Genomic DNA, 22,413 nt, shown 5'->3' with positions numbered 1-22,413 from the left:
TTAGAGGAAGTTCCCACCAAGCTCGGTGCATGTCTAGGGTAGGACTATTAATCATGCACTCTGACCAGCATTTAATCTCTCCTTCACCATCAGCTTCCACTCCACAGGCTACAAACATGATCAAATTTCTTGCATTCTAAACAAGCCTCTTCCTAGACCTTACGTGACCCTCAAGTTACTACCATCAACTCCCATGTCCTCCCAACCCTGGGTGCGTGGTGTGTGCCCACATGGACAGACTTGTACTTCTGGGTTCTTACTGGCTCCACTTGGTCAATTCGAGGCAATGCTACTCTCTCCCACCCCATCTTCCCGGTGCCAGGCTTTTCTGACTGTTTTCATTCTGTCGACCACGAAGGAAAACATTCTTGCAGTTCCAGTAGCTCCGGCTCTCAACGTCGGAGTGAGTCCTGGACGCAGCCGGCTAGAGCGCCAACACACTGGCTCAGGCGACCTGAGCCGCAGGGCAGGGCCTCCCGGGGAGTCCTTGGAGTCCTGCAGCTCAGTGAGGCAGCAGGCTGAGGATAAGGGACAAACGTTTCATAAACACCATCCTGTTTCTGCCTCTAATTGTTTCAAGGTTGCCTGCATTAAAAGAGGGCAGTGAGGGAAGGGGAGGGGCCCGGAAGGCTTGTTCCCCTTACTCTGAAGGGCCATGAAACTGAGTAATGAAGCTTTAGAAAAACTAAAACTAATGATAATGCACAAAATTGCCTGTCACCACCACCACTAACCTCTTCCAGAAGCACAAAACACATCCCCTTTCTCAGAGATGAAAGGTGTTTACATCTCAGAGCAACCCGCCATTTCCTTTTCCCAAAGCCCAGGTTCTGACTACATCTGATAAAAAAAAAAAAAAAAAAAAAAAAGACTTTGCCTTTCAACTTCTCCTTTCCTTTGAGGGCCACATCTTGAAGCAATTACCTCCATCTTTAATTGTGGAACATGACCCAGGGAATTACTGACCAATGACAGAGGACTGCAGCCAGCGGAGCAATCTGAACCCAGAATGAAAGAATGGCTGTGGAAAGGCAGGAAAGGAACACTGCGCCCTTTGCCCTAAGCATAAGGCTCTGTCCTTGCTGGGAATTGGGAGCTCTCCTGAGTAATACCACAGAGAAGAGATTACAGCCAACTCCAGCTTTATTCCAGCCTCATTCCCCATTGGCCGGAACCTTCGCCTTACCTATGAAAGGTTAATGCATCACTCCACGCTGTGGTCTGGACACCTAACTTCAAATAAGATACACTTGGGCTGGAGAGGTGGCTTAGCAGTTAAGGTGCTTGCCTGCAAAGCCAAAAGACCAGGTTCGATTCCCCAGGACCCACGTTACCAGATGCACAAGGGAGTGCATGCATCTGGAGTTCATTTGCAGTGGCTGGAGGCTCTGGTGTGCCCATTCTCTCTCTCTCTCTCTCTCTCTCTGCCTCTTTCCCCGTCTCAAATAAATAATAAAATATATTTTAAAAAATAAGATACACTTGAAGAAGTTAATTATTTGTGCCTTATAAATCTCCCAGAGAGTTTTGGGACTATCTGGCAATGCCTATTTTCTTCACCCACGACTTGTGCCTCACCTCACACTGAGCAGGTCCCTTGCCAGATCATGTCCAGGGTGCTGTCCAGTGTTCTCTCTGATACATAACCCTTCACTTCTTGGTTAGTGACCAGGCCTGTGTCCTCAATTCTAAAACCTTCCCTCGGTATCTGATAAATAACTGGCCATTTGTGTGATAATTTGTTCTTAACAAAACTGGAATAATTTTATACAACTTGATGAATCTTAACGTTAAACAGCAGCCTTTGGCTTTTCCCCTGAGTTCAGGATCCTGTTTGTCCCTCTGGCTTTCTAACTCACAAGAACTCCCCCATTCACACGACTCTAGCCTCTCTCTCCCTTATCTTTGTGCTGCCTTGGAGGAAGTTCCCACCAAGCTCCTTGCTTGTCTAGGGCAGGACCGTGCGGTGGTTTGAATCGGATGTCCTCCAGAGACTCCAGACTCGTGTGTTCTGAATGGCCTGGTCCTCAGCTGGTGGCAATTTGGGAGCTGGCATCTTGCTGGAGGAAGTGTGTTTTGGGGGATCAGATTTAGGAGTGTCATAGCCAGCTTCCCCTTTCCAGACTTGGCACTCTCCTGCTGCTGTTTTCCACCTGCTGAGGCAGAGGTGATGTCCAGCCTCTGTTCATGCCATGCTTTCCCCTGCCAGCATGGAGCCTTCCCATAGACTGTAAGCCAAATTAAAATAACGTTCCTCCATCAACAGCATTTGGTTGCGTTCTTTATCCCAGCAACAAAAAGGCAACTGCAGCAGATCATCAGTCATCCACTCTGGCCAGCGTTTAATCTCTCCTTCACCATCAGTTCCCATTCATCTATTCGGTGGTTATGGAAATGAGTACTGTAGAGTCATTGCCTTCCTCATTCTCTACAAGTAAGAAAAATGGAAATCTAGGGACATAGCTCAGTGGTGGTATAGTGTTTGACTAGCAAGAAGGAGGCCCCACCACCACACAGAAACTAACTAAATAAAACAAGTTAAAAAGGAGGAAAGAAAGAAAAACAGGTCTGTCAACCTGCTCAGATCAACAGCCTGGGTCACTGACTCCCTAGTTCCCTACTTGTCACTCAACAGACATTGCGTAAACCTGAACCTCTGGATCAGTTGGGAGGCTTAATACAGGCTGATGGGGCCTAAGGGTTCTCGCAGCAGGGTGGAAGACAGGGAAGTTTGCTCCCTCCCTCCCTCCTTTCCTTCCTTTCCTCCCTCCCTCCCTTCCTTCCTTCTTTCCTTTCTTCCTTCCTACCGGGCTCCTTCCTCCTCTTGCTTTCCTTAACACTGAACATCAGTTCTCTTCTGGTTGTTGAGTACATCGAGATGGCCAGTCTCTAGAAAATATTTCATGTGTCTTCCAGAAGTGTAAAACAACTCTGCTCACTGGAACCATCACTCTCTTGACAGGGATCAGAGGCAGAGCAATGCATGGAGCCTCCAAATACTTTCCTGTGAGCCCACTTAGCAAAAGTTACCAAGGACCTCAAATGCTCCAACAGACCCAGGGGAGGCCTCCCTGTAACACAGATCTGTTGTCAGCACACAGCTTTGACTAAGCCACAGAAAGAAGGTCACTGTCCCATGTTTGTATTCCTGGGTACAATTCTGTGCTTTGGGCTCTGTTGGCATTAGTGTATGGCTAGGCAATGCCTTGTCCACTGTAGGACTGGAGAGGCAGGGCTACTCAGACTCCTTCTCATGTACAAATCCACTCATGTAAATTCCTCCACCCCCAAAATAGTCTCTTCTTGCTAGGGAAGATGTCCTGGGGAACCCAACCTACTCAATGAGTCTGAGACCGAATCTGAGAAGACGATTCTCATGGGCAGTCCTGCAACATCTTCATAGCTGCCTCCTACCCACCCTGCGTCTGCCATGGAGCTGCCAAAGAGGTGCATCATTTGCCCCCAAATGTGTGTGCAATCTAGGTTGACCTGCCCCTGTGAGGACTCTGTTTAGTCCTGGTTTGCCTAACACCAAGAGAGGGCTTTGTGCTTTCTCCCTGGGCTGGGTGAGTTCGTGTTCAGACAATCCAGCTAGCAGCAGGGAGATCAGCACTAAGCAGACTGGGCAGAGCCAGGCTAAGGGGTGCTGGACTCATGAGTTGGGTAGGGGACTAAATCCCTCCTAATGAGCTCTTGGTGGGAAGACTTGACACTGGTAGAACACTTATGGAGAGAGACAATGCAGTAGGACTGCTGGAGTCTGACTAAGTGTGGGGTTTCGGCTATTTCATTTGGTTTCCTCACATTCCCTAGCGCTATTCCAGCCAGTGGAAGGGCAAAGTCTAGATTGCAGATTGAAGGCTGTAGGCCAGGCATGACTTTTGTATATACATTCTGTAATTCACATGGCATTTTTAACAATTCAAATGAATTTGTTAAGATTCACAAAGTAGAAAGACATCTTTAAATCTTTCATTTTAGACTCTGGTGCTTGTGAAAAAGAGTGGGACTATTTAGCATTACTACAAAGGCAGCCAACTGGGACGGACGGATTAACAGCTGCTACCTTCATAGCACGTACAAACATCAGGAACAGCACAGCCCTGGGAAGCTCTGGGTCCCAGGAAGACAGTGTCGCTGCTAGAGACAGGATCTTGTCCACAGCAGTAGGCCAAGACTGGCAGGGCAGAAGTGGTTCTCTGAGGCTGGGAGAAAGAGGCAATTGTTTACATCCATTCTCTGCCTCTAGGCCATGAGTCATGTTTGCTTCTATCATTAGAAGCCAAGCGCCCTGAAGCTCAGGAGATCTCAGCCAAACCACTGCCGGTCTCTGTCCACCCCCAGCCCAGAAGACACATCCATACGCTGAGCTGGAGAAGGCACTGCACCAGCATGTGGCACAAGAATCGGGGCCCTTACGAATGTCACCGAGCAGGGTTCAGGAATGTGGTAGCGTGGGCACTGTACTAGACATCTGGAGCTGGCACCCCCAAACCCAGCTAACACCCGAGTGGGAGCTGAGGTACAAATGTGCCCTATAACGTCAACTCACAATTTTCAAGAGAGTGCCCTCTTGAAAGATTGACAGAACACATTGAAAGCTTATGGGGAGAAAAAGAACTTGGTCAAGTTCAGGAAGGTTTTTAAAACTCATACTCCAAAGTATACCAGGTCATGGCATCATCTCTAGGGAATATGCAAACTAATGTCTGATACCTCACAGCTTACAAGAAAGACGACGGAATAAGCAGAATGCAAAGAGAAATTGACCTGAAGACTTAATGTGCCCTCCCTAGGGTGCCAGGCAACCCCATCAGACTCCTGGACCCAAACACTGCCACAGCGAAGCAAGAGCAGTTCCTAAGAGCATCCCGGCAGGCAGCCACGCAGGCAATTCCAGGCCTACAATGCATCTGTCCTATTCTCTGACCTCGATAATGTGCTTTCTCCTCAGGTCCTTCTTCCTGAAACATTAGCCTCCTGACATTTGTCACACGTTCACTTCCGCATTCAAACCTTCATGCTCTCCTTATGGATAACTTACAACATTCTATCACCCCTTCTCACCTCTAAACCATACCTCGTACAGACCGGAAAACAATCTGGTGTGGGTTTTGTGCAGTCTTTGTTAAAATGTTTTCCCGTCATTTGAGATGATTTTTTCCATCAGACTATTTCCTTTTCTGAGTCTTCAAAATACAGTCTTTTTTTTTTTTTTAAAGAAAAGGCTTCTGTTGCTAGTTATAATTTTTCAGAGAATATAATAAGCAAAAGAAATGACATATAGTCTAAACAGAAGATCAAACCGAGCCAAGAATAGGGTAACTTATTAACAGTAGTGAAAAGGCAGCAAACTCACAACCTCCAAGCTGTTACAACTAGGTTTAATGACGACATAAAAATATTGTCATCTTTTTCCCCCTTTAGTCATTCAAATGCATTCAAACAAAAGTAACAAACACTGGAACTAAGACATTTATCTTCAGAACAAAGGTAAAACTCAACACCTATCTTCATTACTACATTGTCAAGAAATGTTTGAATTGTAAGCTGATCATGACAAGTTAAAAAAGGCAGAACTTGGGGGGATTATAAACAGTGATCTAATCTATTCTTTTGTTCTTTTAATAGTGTTGAGAATTTTTTATGTGCCCATATCACATCAAGAGCTACAAAGCACACCCATATAAACTTTAGGCATGGTTTTATTTTCAACATAACCAAAAAAGAAAAACACAAGAATAAAAGGAAATTTATGAACAGATTTAATAAAGTCTAATTAGCTTTGCAACAGATTCTGAAAATACTTTTGATAAAAATTAACATAACATTCCTTTATAATAACTGTAGCTCATTATTCACATTACAGGATAACTAGCTTGGAGAAGAGTGGTTAAGTCATTTCTGATACTTTCTCTTAAAGCAATTATAAGTGATTGTAAAAAGATGGCTATGCAGCAAAATTATAAAATGGAAGAGTATTATACTAAGCATATAAAACGTGAGGACCAAATTGCATCTTTGTGCGCCCACCGCTTTGTAAATTATGTGTGCACATAGTGACCTCCACCAAAATTAAACGGACATTGTTTAAAAGGTAGGGAAGCAACTGACTGTTGTTTTTCTCATTCTGGTATCCACTAAATTATAGTGAGATCTTATCTATGGGACAATTCTTATCAAAGGAAACCTCACAGGAGGGTGAGAGTAGGGGAAGGGGCAGAAAATAAGCTGACAAATCGACTTCCCGATGCCCAACATGCTACCTGCTGGCGGACTGTGGCAGCTGATGAGAAGAGGTGCGTGGCCAGCAGAGCTCGCCACACCAGGCTGGAGAAAGTGCTGCTGGGCCTCTGTCGAACCAGCTCAACGGGTTATTCTCCTAAGGCCAGCCCAGGCCAGCTCCACCTCAATGTTCAGGCTGGTTTCACCTGCTGTCTAAACACTGCACCCCGAGCAGCCAGTCCCACCACCAGGCAGGCTGGGAGCGTGGGGGAGCTCAGACTCGGGCTTGCACGCCGGATCTGCTTCAGGCCCAACGCCCCCCACCCCACCTGCCCTCACGGCCCTTACCTGCTGGAGCATTTCTTCGGCAGCATTGAGTTTCACCTGGTGTCCTTCCAGACACACTTCCAGATCCCGGATCTTCTCTCCCTGGGCTTCCACTTGGTCTGTGAGGACACTCACCTGCCGTGGAAAATAAAAGTGGAGGATGGGGACTATGCGTAAGGCAGGACAGTCCCCAGCATGAACGAGTGACAGCACACAGCTGATGCTCAACGCTGAGCAACAGCCTGTCTGTCAGGTGAATGATGGTGTGGGAAGGGTCCAAGAGGACAGTTGGCTTCTTACCAGGCAGTCTCGGCTACTGCCCCAATGAGCTTGGTCACGTTTTCTGCTCTTGACAGACTCAAGAGGAAAGCACCCAGCAGCCAGGAGAGCTGCCTGTGGGCTGGACTCCTGTTCCTTATTCCTCTACAAGGGCGGCTCGACCTCAAGGCATATCTCAGCTCCTGCCAGGGCTTCTGCCACCGCATGGAGAAGAGTGATCCAAACCTCTATGGAAACCAACCAATGACCTTACCTCTCTCATATGGGTGTGGGGACTGCTCACCTATCAGGCAAGAGTTTTGAAGTCATTAAGGAATGTGGGACGCAAAGGGCATGTATTGGCACTGACAAAACTTGGCTCCAGAAGGGATTTTGTGCTTTACAGGCCAAAACACGACTCCAAGTCATACATATACCAAAGCCACAGTTCACGCACATGGCAGAACGAAGACATTCTTCTGAGGAATGCTGAGATTCTCTATGGGAAATATTAATTCATAAAACTCACAATCTTATAAATTACACCCCAGATATTTTCTACATGTATTCTATGATCATGTTCATAGCCTGTGTTTACTAGCCGACTGCCTCCAGGATTTTTTTGTTTTGTGTTTTTCTTTATTAATACAGGATGACAAAGAGAATGGGTGACATCCCCAAAATAAAGAATAGCTGGTAAATTGAGATAGTATATAGATATGTCTGTTCACATGTAAGTTATTTTACTAATTTCCCATTCTATAATGATTGATGAAGCATGAGTTAATATGAGTATATTAATAGGTGCTTAAATCAACTTTATGAATTACAAAGTTCTCATTTTCAAAGGAACACATTTACATTAACCTGGCTACTCTAAGCATTCCAGTTTTGGGCTCGCAAATGATGAGGAGATTATTGTATAATAATAATAATGATAGTAATAATAAAATTATTATTACCTTCAACAAGAACAAATGCTTTTGATTCCCTACTACATTACTACATACTAAGCATGTGGGGTAGGGATAGGGAGGAGTTTTCAGAAATTAAGAAAAAGATGAAAATCCTGGCCTTAAAGGAATCACATTATAATGAAGATGTTAAAAGGGTTTGATTTTATTCTTCGTGAATTCTGGAAACAAAGTATTTGTTAGGTATGATTGGTCTTGTCTTGTTCTTCCACACATCAACCCATGAAAACTTACTCTGGGCAAAACCCCCAATCAGTTCAGCCTGTCTACATTGTGTTGATGAAGCAAGAGGCTGTTCCCTGCTGACTGGCTGGATCTTCTAACTGGCTCCACAGGCTCAAAGGGCAGGAAGAGCTGCTTTAAGGCCTGTCCATAAGCTCTGGTCAGAACAGAAAACACTAACGTCAACCTGCAACCCAACTGTGTTGTAATTATTTAAACAGGGTTTATTCAAGAATTTGGTATTAAAAGAAAAGCATGGATGAGAAAAAGAGCATTACTACACAGAGGTTCTTTATTAAACTGTAATCCCCTCTAAACAGGAACTTGTTATTTCAATCATGAAGGGTCCTGGTTCAAATGTTTCCAGTTTCATACCACGTGCTGAAAAATTCCAAATTGGACTGCCTTTCATTAATTATGTCTTTGAGATGAGGTTTCAAATTACACAGCTTACAAAACATCTGTGCTATAAAATCAGGTCCCTGCTACCTCTCTTAAAGTGATCCCCCCCACACACCTTTAACCAGTGATCCCCCACACACACCTTTAACCAGAGGGTTCTTGTCACCACGGCCCTTGCAGTTCTTCCCACACACTAAAGAAACTTCTCCACAGTGGGTGGGCTGGGCTGACCAGTCCCTCCACCTGGAACGCATTCCTCCAGGTATCTAAGCGACTCCCTTCCTTGTGGCCCACTGTGAGCTCTTCTCTGATTACACACAATTTACTGGGATTTTTCTCCATGGTATTTATCACCACTGAAATATTTTAGGTTTAGTTTACTTATTTTTTCAACTCAATTATTTTATCATGTCTTAATTATTTAAAAATCAATGAAGTAAACAAATGGACAAAACTTGGATATGAAATTGTACATTTGGCATGAGCTCAATTATTAAAAAAGAAACAGAGGGGCATTGCTGGGGGAGAAAAGGCCATATATTAATTTTCTTGAAATTCTCTTTAAATTTTCATAGCTTCAAAAATAATTAATCAATCCTATGTTTACAAATAAATAAGGTAAAAGGAGAAAGGAATCAACACACTGCTACCTCATTCACAATCTACTGCTCCGAACTAACGTCCACACCCTGGGGATCATGCTAGACCCCCACCTGTCCCCTCCATTCCAGCACCAACCTTTTTTTGGTAATGTATGTGTATGTGTCTGCATGTATGCACATGTTCATATGTGCACTTGTGTGCATATGAGACCACAGGGCAACCATATTTTTGAGGTAGGATTTCTTATTAGCCTGTGGCTCACCACTTAGTTGAGAATGGCTGGCCCTAAAGTCCCAGGGACCCTCCTGTCTCTGTTTCCTGGTGCTGAGATTACATGTGTCTCTCACCACAGGTACTATCCAGCTTTCTAGCATAGGTTTATGGAATTGAACACGGTTCCTCATGCTTGGAAGGTAAGCACTTTACCAACTGAGATATCTTCTCAGCCTGTCCCCCACTTTCCCATTAAAAAAAAAAAAACATTTATTTATAAAAGCGAGACAAAGTAAGAGAAAGAAAGAAGCAGAGAGAAGATAATGCCATGCCAGGGCCTCTAGTTGCTGCGAATAAATTCCAAACACATGCACCACCTTGTGCATCTGGCTTACATGGGTACTTCCTGGGGATTTGAGCCAGGGTCCTTTGGCTTTGCAGGCAAGTGTCTTAACTGCTAAGCCATCTCTCCAGCCCTCCTGTGTGTTTGTTTTTGTTGGTGGTGGTAGTGGTGTTGTTGGTGTTGGTGTTTTGAGACAGAGTCTCATGTAGCCCAAGCGGACCCCAACTTGCTATGTAGCTGGGGATGATATTGAACTCCTGATCCTCTTGCCGCCAACTACATGACCCCACCAGGTTTATTTGTTGCTGGGGATCAAACCCAGGGGTTTTTGCATGCTAGGTGAGCACTCTACCAGCTGAGCTGCCTCCACCACCAGTCATTCATCACCCTTACAGCATTTGTAAGAAACTAAAGTTGGGACATTAATCTCTGTTATTCTCCAAATTGCCAGTTAAGATCTGATACCCACCAGACCTTGAGTACATCCTCGCTAAATCCATTTACTCATCTGAGAGCTAACATAGCAGAGTTCCTGCTTCAGCCTGGACTTTGTATAAGAAGGTTTAATTTTATGTCCTACCAACAATCAAAAGTGAAAGGCTAGCCGGGCACGGTGGCGCACACCTTTAATCCCAGCACTTGGGAGGCAGAAGTAGAAGGATTGCTGTGAGTTCGAGGCCACCCTGAGACTCCATAGTGAATTCCAGGTCAGCCTGGGCTACAGTGAGACCCTACCCCCAAAAAACAAACAAACAAACAAAAAAGTGAAAGGCTGCTTGGGCTCCTCCCTCATGAAAAGCTTGGCATCAAAGTAATCAGTCCAGATCCAGCTTCAGACTGGTGGACTTGATTCCGTGAGCGCTCACTCTCAGGCCTGGATCACTCGAGGGTCTGTTTTATTAGTGACCTAAGATGCACTTCACCTCTCAGGCTCCTGGAGGATTGGGCCCCTTCTGTTCATTCCTAGCACCTGGTATCAGTGGACACAGTGCTGCTGGTTTGTAGTAACAGGTGCTATGAAGAGCATGATGCATGAATGAATTCACAGTCTCATAAAACCAAGTCCAGAATTAAGCCATGCCCCTCATTACTCCCTGTTTTGTTTTAGAAGACACCTGTTTCAGAACATACTTTGGAAGCAGGAAAATTTCAACAGAACTACCCCAACTCCCCCTCCCCCAGCCCACCATGCTTCCCTCTCACTTGGGAAAGCTATGGAGCCAGAGGTAACAAGCTAACTGCTTTCCCTCCACAAGGACCCACCTGTAGTATGAGGGACTCTTTATCTCCTTCTAGACGTGCCAGGCGTTCCTGATAGGTTTCGTTACTAGCAGCACTGTGGTGATTAACCTGGGACTAAAAAGAGAAGAATACACTTAAGAGGCAGGAAAAGCACTACCAACTTCCAGATAGTTTACAACATGTGCAATGTGTCAGGGCAGTTTCACTGATGACACGTGCAAAACGAATCCCCAAAACAGGAAGCCAGAGAGTTTAAAACAACCCCGAGGAGGACCAGACCACATGCCATTGCAAGGTGTGTCTTGGAAGATGGCACAGCCACCCCCTGATGACCTCACCCTTGGCTGGGAGGGCCTCAACGGAGTTCCAGCAGTGTTTGACTTGTTGGCCAGAGCATGCCGTGTCTGGCTGAGCTGGAGGCTTAGCCTGTGGGAGGGTCGGCCAGAGGAGACCAGGGCGCTGGTACCACTCACCGAGGAGCTAGGCGGGAACAACTGGGGCAAAGGTCTTGGTTTCTCCTAACTTTCCAGGCAGGGTTCTGCAGATTCCGCGCACCCTACAGAATGGGTTCCATCCTGACATCTCAGTTGTGTAGAGAAGTGGGGGTGCTGGCTGCCAGGCCCTTCACCTACTTCCACGTCCCTTCCCATCCCCAAGTCACCCCAGATAAGAGCTTTGCTCTATACCATGTTTCTGTGGAGCTAGGGCTGAGAGCTGAGAGGTACAAAGATAAACTTTGAGAATAAAGGCTCTCAAGTTGCTAAACAGAAGGGAGAAAAGAAATGCAAACTATTGGGCTGGGGAGATGGATCAGGGGTTAAAATATTTGTTTGCAAAGCCTGCTGATCTGTGTTCAATTCCCCAGTATCCATGTAACGTAAAGCCAGATGCACAAAGTGGCTCATCAATCTGGAGTTCATTTGTATCAGGAAGAAGCCCTGGCATACTCACCCTTCATACCCCTGCTCTGTGTACATGCTTTTATATATAATATTCAAGAAATGTAAAGTGGGCTGGAGAGATGGCTTAGTGGTTAAGCACTTGCCTGTGAAGCTTAAGGACCCCAGTTTGAGGCTGGATTCCCCAGGATCCACATTAGTCAGACGCACAAGGGGGCGCATGTGTCTGGAGTTCATTTGCAGTGGCGTGAGGCCCTGGCATGCCCATTCTCTCTCCCTCTCTGTCGCTCTCAAATAAATAAATAAATAAAAAGGAAGAAAGAAATGTAAAGTATCTAGGAACTAGAAAACAAAAGAGAAAATGTAAAGTGACAGAGAGGAAGCAGAATCTTAGCAAATGTCCTGGAAGAGATACAAGAACTGTCACGTTTCAGGGTTTTGCCTGACTAGGTTTGACAGGGAGGAAGGTAGTAGCTGCTAATGGATGAGTTGGCCCCCAACCACCAATGCTCACTTCCTCCATTCCCAATCGAAAGCTGAAATCAATGCCCACAACCATGCTAGTCTGAAAAAGTAGATCTCGTTGCTAAATAGGAAACCTGTTATCCTCATAATCTGGGCTGGTCCAGCATCAATGATCACTTCCTGAAGCCGGTGTTCATCATCCCAGAGAAAGTCACAATTGCGCAAATGGGCAGGTCAGAGAGGCCCAGAGTGACCCACCTTATCCCAAGTCCATCTTCCCACATAATGGACTCTCACCTTTCTCCATGAGAAACAACACATCTTTCCTCACCCTTTATCCCACCCCAGCTGAATCCACTGCGAAGGCCAGTGTAGGTGATGGAGCCACCCCCAGTCCTAGAAGAGCAGGGGGGGAGGGGAGACCCTGCCATGCATTCTTGAATTCAGGAGAAGGGCTTGCTTTCTGCTGAAGAGATGGACCCAGGGCCACTTCCTAGGGTGGTTGTGCCAGGCACAGTCTGGATGGTATGCGGCACCTACTGGCTTTTATGCCAGTTCCACTCCAGCCTGTGTCTTGTCCATTGTTACAAAAGCTCTTTCAGGCTGCAGACAAAAGGCCTTCAAAATCGCCAGTGGCTTCTCTGTGGATGGCAGCTTCCTGCTGTAACATTCACATTTTAGATGCCCTCACATGGTCACGCTCTGACAGCACTCAAAGACAGATCAAAACCTACATTTTCTCAGAACTTGACAAGAGAAGAAAACAATTCTTAACAGCAGGTCAAATTCTCCCGTTAAAAGACTCATTAACAGGTAAAAGAAAAGAAACAAGTTACCTAAGTGTGCTCTGCACACCAGACCCCAGGGCCCACATCACCATGCATGGGCACGGGTGGCACAACTTACCCAGCAGGAAGGACAGGAGAGAAGCCCAAAGGGTAAAGGGCAGATCCTTCCACAAGATTCTAGCTAGGCCCCACAGCCACTGCACTATTTTCAGTGGTTGCCCATATGTCTGTGTGATGGTTAATGTTCATTGTCAACTTTACAGGATCTAGAATTGCCTAGGAGACCAATCTTCAGGCATGCCGGAGACAGAGGTTCGAGATCGGGTTAACTGAGGTAAGAAAATCCATGCTAACTGTGGGTGTCATCATCTCCTGGGCTGGGGTCACAGGCAATAAAAAGAAGAAAGCAAGCTGAACACCAGTGTTCGCCGCTCTCTGCTTCCTTACCACGGACTGAAAGTACCCAGGACTTCGAGTTCCTGCCTTCCCACCAGGAAACACTACGTCCCCTCAAACTGGAAGCCAAAGTAAACCTTTCTTCCTTTAAGCTGAGCCTCGTCAGGTTTATGCCACAGCTACAAGGAAACTAACTGTCCCTGCAGTGACTGCTACCAGTTTATGTTGTCTCGGCATGTATTTTTAAAAATATTTCTTGGGCTGGAGAGATGGCTTAGCGGTTAAGCGCTTGCCTGTGAAGCCTAAGGACCCCGGTTCGAGGCTCGGTTCTCCAGGTCCCACGTTAGCCAGATGCACAAGGAGGCGCACCCGTCTGGAGTTTGTTTGTGGTGGCTGGAAGCCCTGGCGAGCCCATTCTCTCTCTCCCTCTATCTGTCTTTCTCTCTGTGTCTGCCACTCTCAAATAAATAAATAATTAATTAAAAAATATTTCTTTAAATTTTATTTGCAATGAGACAGGGAGCACTAGAGTTAGAGTACATGTGCACCATGGCTTCCTGCCACCACGAACAAACTCCACACCATGTGCCACTTCATGCCTCTGGCTTTATTTATGTGGGTTCTGGAAAAATGGAACCTGGGCCAGCAGACTTTGTAAGCAAAAGCCTCTAACCACTGAGCCATCTCCCCAGCCCAGCATCTATTTTTGTTTTGTTTTGTTTGAGGTAAGGTTTCACTATCTATCCCAGGCTAGCCTACAATGCACTCTGTAGCCCAGGCTGGCCTAAAACTCATAGCAATCCTCCTGCCTTAACCTTCCAAGTACTAGGAATATAGACATGCACCACTATGCCCAGCTCTTAGCATCTATTTTTAAATGTGTCTAACCTTCTTTTTCTAATATGTGTGCATGTAAGTGTTCATGTGTTCTGGTGCACAAAGCCATCTTGTTCTATCAGAAGGTTCAGTCACCCTTGGAGTCACCCACCAGGATGGCTCCAACTAGAGATCGATGAAGCACCTCTCCTTTCCCGCCACTTCTTGCAGAAGGACAATTAAGACGTTTGCCCCCAAAACTCAAGGTGACCACCTCTTAGCTTTATCTAATATCTGCCTCCTTTAAACCTACCAATCAAGACTTCCCATGGGAAACTTGGTTGGATAAGGTTCAAATCCCTGAGCTTCTGTACGTTCTCTAGGTGGGTCACAGACCCCACACTCATTGTCTGTGTACAGTTAAAAACTAACACGCCTTCCCACGATGTTTCTGTCATGTGATCTGACCCCTGACCGTGACGAACCCTAAAATAGCCACACTGATTGCACCATACATGCTCTCTCGTAGGGACTTGGCTGCCTGGGCCTTCTGTTGCTGCTGGGCCCAATAGATACTGCCTAAGGTAATCATGCAACACATTCAAAACAGCCCCTCACTATAGCAATCACTCACAAGGGCACCGCTTATACTAACAGGCCAAATGATAAGGGTAAAAAAAATAGGAGTCCTAAGTTTGGCACATGTGTTTGCCAAGGAGTTCATAACACACACAAGAGGCTGACAAGACTTTGCCAATAGAGGCACAATCAGACGAAAGATGCACGGGGTGGTGGTGTGTGCCTACAATCCCAGCAATCCGAAGCCGGGAGGCAGCAGGAGCTTCAGTTTGAGGGCCAGCCTGAGCTATACAGTGAGACCCTGTCTCAGAGAAACCAAATCAACTTCCAAGGGAAGATACAACTACTCCTGGCCAAGAGAAGAACTGCTCTTGTTTCCACAGAGACACTCTGGGTAATGGGATCAACAACATAAAGGACAAGACCCTTATGGCAAACAGCGCCCAGTAAAAGGCAGTGTTTTTCTTGCAAAATAGGTCAGAGGCTAATGGATAATATACATCAGAGGCCAAGTCATGCTATGAGCTCAATATGATATGGTCCAAGGACAGGGCTGTCGACAAACACTTGATGTATGCCAGGCTCTGTTCAGAGCACACTGCTAGCTGTGATTCACTTAATCCTGCCCATGAACTCATGAAATGAATCTCATTTCCATTCTCCCTTTATAATAAAGGAACTAAGGCCCAAGTAGATAACTGGCATCAGTGACTATGCAGCAAATTAGTATGCTCTTTGTTATTTTGTCTTGAATGGCAGCTCAAGTATAATTTTGAAATATAAATATATACATAAATATATACTGTACATATTTATATAATATATACATATCATAAATACACGCACACACACACACACACACACACACACACACATATATATATATATATACACACACACACACACACACACGGATTTTTTTGTTGTTTGTTTATTTATTTGAGAGCAACAGACAGAGAGAGAAAGGCACATAGAGAGAGAATGGGCATGCCAGGGCCTCTAGCCACTGCAAATGAACTACAGATGCATGCACTACCTTGTGCATCTGGCTTATGTGGGTCCTGGTGAATCGAGCCTTGAACTGGGGTCCTTAGGCTTTTCAGACAAGCACTTAGATGCTAAACCATCTCTCCAACCCCCACATGGATCCTTTTGATGACTCACTTTAATTTGGGAAATGACTTCAATGGGGAAAATGGCTAAATAAAAGATAGCTGACCCATAATACAAACAATTTGTATCATTTTTAAAACACAAGATACAAAAGCAGCCTTGGTATGGCATACCCGTAATGTTAGCACTAAGGAGATAGAGGCAGGAGGCTCAGAAGTTTAAAGTCACCCTTGACTACATAGTAAGTGTGAGGCCACCCTAGGTTACATGAAACCCTGCCTCAAAGAAATATATATCATGATCATCATAAACCTGTAAGGCATATATTTATGTATAGTATAGAAAAGTAATACCCTGGATACTGAAAATAGCATGATACCAAGGAATCATATGTGCAGTGCTAAAATGCAATATAACTCCATAATTTTGTGCATATGTGTGAAAATAAATAGAAGAGTATCTGGAAGGTTACCTGGCAGCCTCTCAACAGTGCCCTCTTCTGGGGAAGTGCTGGGGTTTTAGAAAGGTAGGTAGAGATGAGATGAATGCTCTAGGAAAGTTTAACCATAATATCTGAGTTTCTTAAAAACATACATATATTTGGTTTTTCGAGGTAGGGTCTTGCTCTAGCCTAGGCTGACCTGTAATTCACTATGTAGTTTCAGGCTGCCTTGAACTCACAGCGATTCTCCTACCTCTGCCTCCCAAGTGCTGAGATTAAAAATGTGTGCCAACCAAGGGGGCGCATGCGTCTGGAGTTCGTTTGCAGAGGCTGGAAGCCCTGGCGCGCCCATTCTTTCTCTCTCCATCTATCTTTCTCTCTGTGTCTGTCGCTCTCAAATAAATAAATAAATAAGTAATTTTTAAAAATGTGTGCCACCGTGCCCAGCTTAAAAAACATATTTTCTTGCTGGGCATGGTAGCTTATGCCTATGACTCAACATTCTCAAAACTGAGATAGGAGTGAATTCCAGGTAGACTGGGCTAGAACAGGACCCTGTCTCAAAAAATATATTTTTTTCCCTTGAGCATTTAAAACGCATTTTTAAATGTAGAAACACTGCTTGCAGACCTCAGATAAACACTTCCTCACTCTGCCCTTCCCAGTAGACTTGAGAGGTCAGTACTGTTGCAGCGGTCACACTGGTGCATGGGCATGGCAGGAAAGACTGCTCTCCCCTAACTGTCCATCCTCAGGTTCCAGAATCACTACTGCTCTCCAATAAGCCTCTGGAAGGTGCCACAGAGCTGTGCAATGGAGGTATATCCCAACCAGAGACCCATTCTCACCTGTTTATTAAGATAACAGAAGTCCCTATGAAGGGCACTGGCCAAGATAACTGTCACCTCCACCTGGAACATGGGGCCAATAAATTTACAGTGGCTTTGCATTTGGGAGAATAAATGTACCCTCCTTAGTCTGTAAATGGGCCAACAAGTTCACTCATTCTCTGATACCAATCTTTGCATTAAAAAACAGCCACACCATCAAAGCTTACAAAGACACGTGATTATCAAATGTGATTCCAGTTTAAGGAGAGACGTTTTAAGAGCTGGAGTTATGGCAGGGCCCTGCTCTGCTTTACAAGAGCCCACGTTCTTAGAACTTTGTCAGTTCTGCTAGTGGAACTGCAGGCTCGGTCTTGGACCAACCCCGATATCATGCATCTGGGTCTCTAAGTCATTCCAGCTTTGGAGACCCTCTGGTAAGCCTTGTCTGTATTCTCAGCCAGTAAGTCAGTGATCAAGCAACAGACCAGCTCCTCGTGGGTGAAGTCGCACTGAGAGAACCGTGTCCACACTCCACTAAGTAATAAACGTGGGATTCTGCAACATGCTATTTCTCCCCATGACAGGACGGCAAGTGAATTGACCTTGTCAAGGATTCTCATCCCACAGATACGTAAGAATAAGTTATTGTTTTACTTTTTAAAAAATGTTCAGTACTTGTCTATTTTTTTTTTTTTTGTATTTTTTAAAGAAAGACAGAGTGAAAGAGAGGGAGAAAGAATTGGTGCAACAGGGCCTCCAGCCACTGCAACTGAACTCTAGACGCGTGTGCCATCTTGTGCGCACTTGCGCCATCTTGTGCATCGGGCTTCCGTGGGACCTGGAGAGTCGCACGCGGGTAGCTTAGGCTTCACCGGCAAGTGCCTTAACCTCTGTGCCATCACTGCGGTGCAAGAATTGGTTTATTTTTATTGGCACACACACACAAAAAATTGGGTTTCATTCTGTTGTATTTCAAACAGAATTTTTGATTTACTTTCTTCCCTCGGTACTCTGTAATTTTCATCGCCCAATGACACCGGGCCCTAGCACAGACCTGCCCAAGCCTGCTGAGACACTACTGCGCACTAATGATGTATGCTTCTCCCCTGTGCTGACAGTTACTGCCACACATGCGACAGAAGGAAAAGGCAGTCTTCCCACTGGACTTTACATAGTGGGAAATGTTCCCGATACTCTAACTCGGGGTAGTGACCTATGTTCCTGCGAGGGCCATGTGACCTCTGTGACCTATGGAGTGAAGCCTGAACTGCAGATGCACATTCCTATATTCTCTGACATGTTTTGGGGTTTGTTTTATTTTTTGCAGGCACATGTGTGTGTGTCTTCAAGTATGGAAGCCACAGGACAACCTGAAGCACAATCCTCAGGCTTGTCATCTACCTCTTTGGAGGCAGAGCCTCACCTTGGCTTGACGTTTACCAGTTAGGCCAGACTATCTATGTAGCCAGTGAGCTCCAGAGATCTGCCTGCCTCCACCACCTTGGCACGGGGATTGCCAGTGCTTGCCATCACAACTCAGCTTTTACACGGGCTCTGGGGCTCAGACTCGGGTCCTCAGGCCTGCAAGGCAAGCCCTTCACTGAGGGAGCCACCCCACCCCACCCTTATCTTCATTCTGGCGGAATCGGTCAACAGGGAAGCATGCCACCTCTCAAATCACAGAACAGAATCAGAGCAAAGAGACCCTGAGTGCCCACTGACAAGAACTTGGAAATTTTAGCACGTATAGTTAGTGACAAATCAGTTTTGTCCCTATCAAAGCGTGACAAATGCTATGGGCTGTAAGGAATCTATCCTTTAAAACTCAAATCTCTTGGAGGCAAACGCTAAAACACAGACCACGGCTGTCACTTCCATGTCCGCTCTGAAGTCGCGAGAGTGAGTGATGTTCAAGTGTCATAGGAACCGTGACAACACATTTCTTTGGCGCTTCCATTTCATCTCATGAGTCTTTTCTGTAAAATCAACTAACCATCCCTAAGGCTCAGCAGGCCCAACACAGAAATTGAGCCATCCGTGGCCTGAGGAGAGAGCTGCTTCTGAGCCACCACGAGGCTTTCTGAGGACAGAGCGGCCATGCAGGATGCATTGTGGTTGGGGCTGACAGTGGTAGTTAATCTGTCTTAGCCATTAGGAGAGAAGTGAGGGGATGGAGAGATGGCTGCCAGGTGGCCAGGAGAAACAGAACTGATTAGAGAGAATCCAGAAGGGTTGGTCTTTACATACAGAGCAGTTTTGCCTGTATAAGGACACCAGCCTAACAGGCGACTGCCCCCATGTCCCCACATCTCCCCCAGGGTCATACGGCGTTCACACTTCATAAATTCCTCACGCACAGAAAGCTGACTGATAGCAGGCTCGGGAAATAAAATGGCTTCCCACATCCCCCATCTTGGGGAACACTGCATTTCAACGAGTGATTACGTCATCAGGGGGCACTTAAGAGTGCTAAAAAGAAACCTTACATTTTTGTGAGAACCCTAGACTACTCAACTTTCCCTTTGCTGTTTTTCTAACAGAAAGGAAGGAGGGAAACTTTGTGCTATTTGCTTTTAGCAGAGAGTGTTCATGAACACTGCTTTAATGGAATCCATCGCTTGTCCAGAGTGGGCCAGGATCATCACCTGGACTTGAAAGCACAGCACGTATCACATGCAAGGGCGGCTATCTTAAAGCAACTTTACTTCGCAGGCACCACACCCTAGGATTTACAATTTTATTTACTGCCTGGGAGCCAAGCCCAGAGACTCACACACGCAGGCAGGTAATCGACCACTAACACTTCTCTGAATTTTAAAGCTTGCGAACACTGCCTGGTAATGGTGGTGCTGGATGGTGGTGTGGCCCTCAGTGGCGATGCCCTCCATGTGGAAGGTGGTTTGCAGCAGGAGTCAGCATAAAGTCAACATGTACCCCCCTAAAAAGAGAGAGAGAGAGAGAGAGAGAGAGAGGGAGAAAGGGGGATTGGTTCTTCTTGGTTGATGCAGTCCAAAAGTAGACATATTCTGAGCCTTTCTGTTAGTCCTCTCTGGGCTTGGACTAGTTTGAACTGAATTTCTGTCATTTACAATCTAAAAAGTCCCGACTGTTTCAGGGTGATCACTTGACTGAAATTTACTCCTCTGGAAACAGACTTACAGGAAAGAATTCCTGCAATTTGCATTTAGTACTGAATCACGAAGAAATTCTGCCCACCCTTCCTTGAGCTGGCAAGTTTTAAAACAGGGCTGTGGCTTCTAAACCAGCTATAGTTAAAAGCAGGATTATCATCAAGAGCTAATAGGAACGAACTGTGGCTCAGGGTGTGCCTGTGTGGGATGTACTGGGAGAAAGAGGGCGCCGAGTCTCCTTTGTGTGTGGAACCCGTGGCTCTCTATCCACCACCTGTTTGCCTCCATTCCGATTCCCACGTAGAACAGGGAGGCGAGGACAGGGAGCGAATGTGAGAATGAATAGACCCGTGGGTATCAACTAGGGCGGGGTGGGATAATGAAAAATACGGAGAAAGAAAACAAGAACTCAATAAAAACCGAAGTCCAAAAGACACAAAGATGAAAGGGAAAATGAACAAAGAAAGGTAGGAATATAAGCTTATCTATTGAGGAGATTGTGTTGAGAGAACTACAAGGTCTGCATGGCTACACAAGGGCACGTCTGGAAGTCCAAGAGTCTTTGTACAGCTGGACTTTAAGGCAGGGGACTCCTCGCCATTCCTTCTTGACAGTCAGAGGACAAACCAAGAACATTGAGGAGCCAGGACTACCGCAATCATGTATGAGCTCAGACAGGTCACATCGCCTTAGACTTCCAGGTCTTTCAGTACAGAAGATACCAGAGAGAAGACCAGCTGGGTCTGTAGATGACAATGTGTGGGAATTAAAGCACAGCGTGGGCTGGAGAGATGGCTTAGCAGTTAAACGCTTGCCTGTGAAGCCTAAGGACCCAGGTTCGAGGCTCGGTTCCCCAGGACCCATGTTAGCCAGATGCACAAGGGGGCGCACGCGTCTGGAGTTCGTTTGCAGAGGCTGGAAGCCCTGGGGCGCCCATTCTCTCTCTCTCCCTCTATTCTCTCTGTGTCTGTCACTCTCAAATAAATAAATAAAAATTTTTTTAAAAAAGCACAGTGTACATTTTGGTAGCAGGATGCTTTAATCATTTGTTAGTGTTATGAAACAGTTTATAATGCACACAAGAGTATGGAAATCATTTAAATGGCTTGGTGTAAGCTCACAGACAAGGTTCAGGTAGAGTACTGAGAACAAGACAGTTTTTCTGATCAGGACATTTAAGAAATATCTATACACATCTGTACCACCAACCCACAAGAACAATAAGCCAGATCCTTTCAGGCTGGGAAGGAAAATAAGGCAAGCCTAAGTGACAACACAGAGAGCCCACTGTTAGCCAATTGCACTGGAATTATGCCTTTGGCGCACATAGCTAAAGACGTGTTCGCTTTTCCATTGTCCCTGAAAAGGTGCCCATGTTTTGAGTCATATCTTTGCGGCCTTATTTTTTTTTCCACCTCATAAGCATTCTACTGTGCATTGTAAGCTCTGAGTGCTATGTGGATGTTTATAAGGAATACATTAAGCATTGCAATGCCTCTTAATGATGATCAGTCATAAAAATCCTAAGCTAGTCAGGCCCCCAGTGTGACAGCTCTGGACATCAAGTTGGCTTTCAGAGTCTAAAATTGTTATGCAGAGCTCCTGCTTAGGGTCTGCAGACTGTGCCTGACCTCCTTTGTCAATACTGAGGTCTGTAGTCTTGGCCATAAGCAGAGTCATGGCTTCTTTAGCACTTCTTGTCTGCTGCGGATTCTAGTTCCTTTAGGATCATTGCCATGAAACACACACTATTCCAACTGGCCAGATTATATTTCATTCTATCATAGCTCTTTGCCCTACAAATATGCTGATATTTTGAACACTGGTATTTTGTTTTCTCTCTCCCTCTCTCTCTCCCTCTCTCTCTCACTCTCTCTTTCTCACTTGAATCCATGATCCCCCTTCCTCGGAAGCTTCCTGACTGCTAGAATTACAGGCATGTACCAACCACCATGTTTGGCTTGGTACTTCTTCTTGAGCCACTTAAATAACATGTGATTTTTATATTAATATGGAAACAAAATAGAATAGGTGTTCTTTCCAGGGTGCCTAGTCAAGGGAGCTTATCAAATTCAGGAGACCACTGTTATATAGCAAATTCCTCCATATGGAAATATTCCCTCCTGAAGAGAGGGAGAGTGGATC

General features: G+C 45.6%; 1 protein-coding gene across 5 annotated transcripts in view; it reads right to left on the bottom strand.

Moving 5' to 3' along the window:
• Positions 1–22,413, bottom strand: part of Ppfibp2 (PPFIA binding protein 2) — a 168,791-nt gene that overhangs the window by 57,682 nt on the left and 88,696 nt on the right. For 4 of the 5 annotated variants that reach the window (XM_004650904.2, XM_045145271.1, XM_045145272.1 and 1 more), the window contains 2 exons: positions 10,831–10,923; positions 6,574–6,687 (listed from right to left, as the gene is read on the bottom strand). In XM_004650904.2, the coding sequence (XP_004650961.2) occupies positions 6,574–6,687; positions 10,831–10,923 (207 nt within the window). Of the gene's footprint in view, positions 1–6,573; positions 6,688–6,852; positions 6,999–10,830; positions 10,924–22,413 lie in introns of those variants that run through there. The other variant, XM_045145274.1, reaches the window with a different exon arrangement.

Source organism: Jaculus jaculus, chromosome 3 (genome assembly GCF_020740685.1).
Source record: "Jaculus jaculus isolate mJacJac1 chromosome 3, mJacJac1.mat.Y.cur, whole genome shotgun sequence".
NCBI classification, from domain to species: domain Eukaryota; kingdom Metazoa; phylum Chordata; class Mammalia; order Rodentia; family Dipodidae; genus Jaculus; species Jaculus jaculus.
Note: the sequence above shows the minus strand (reverse complement) of the source record. Positions and strands in the feature narration are given on the sequence as shown.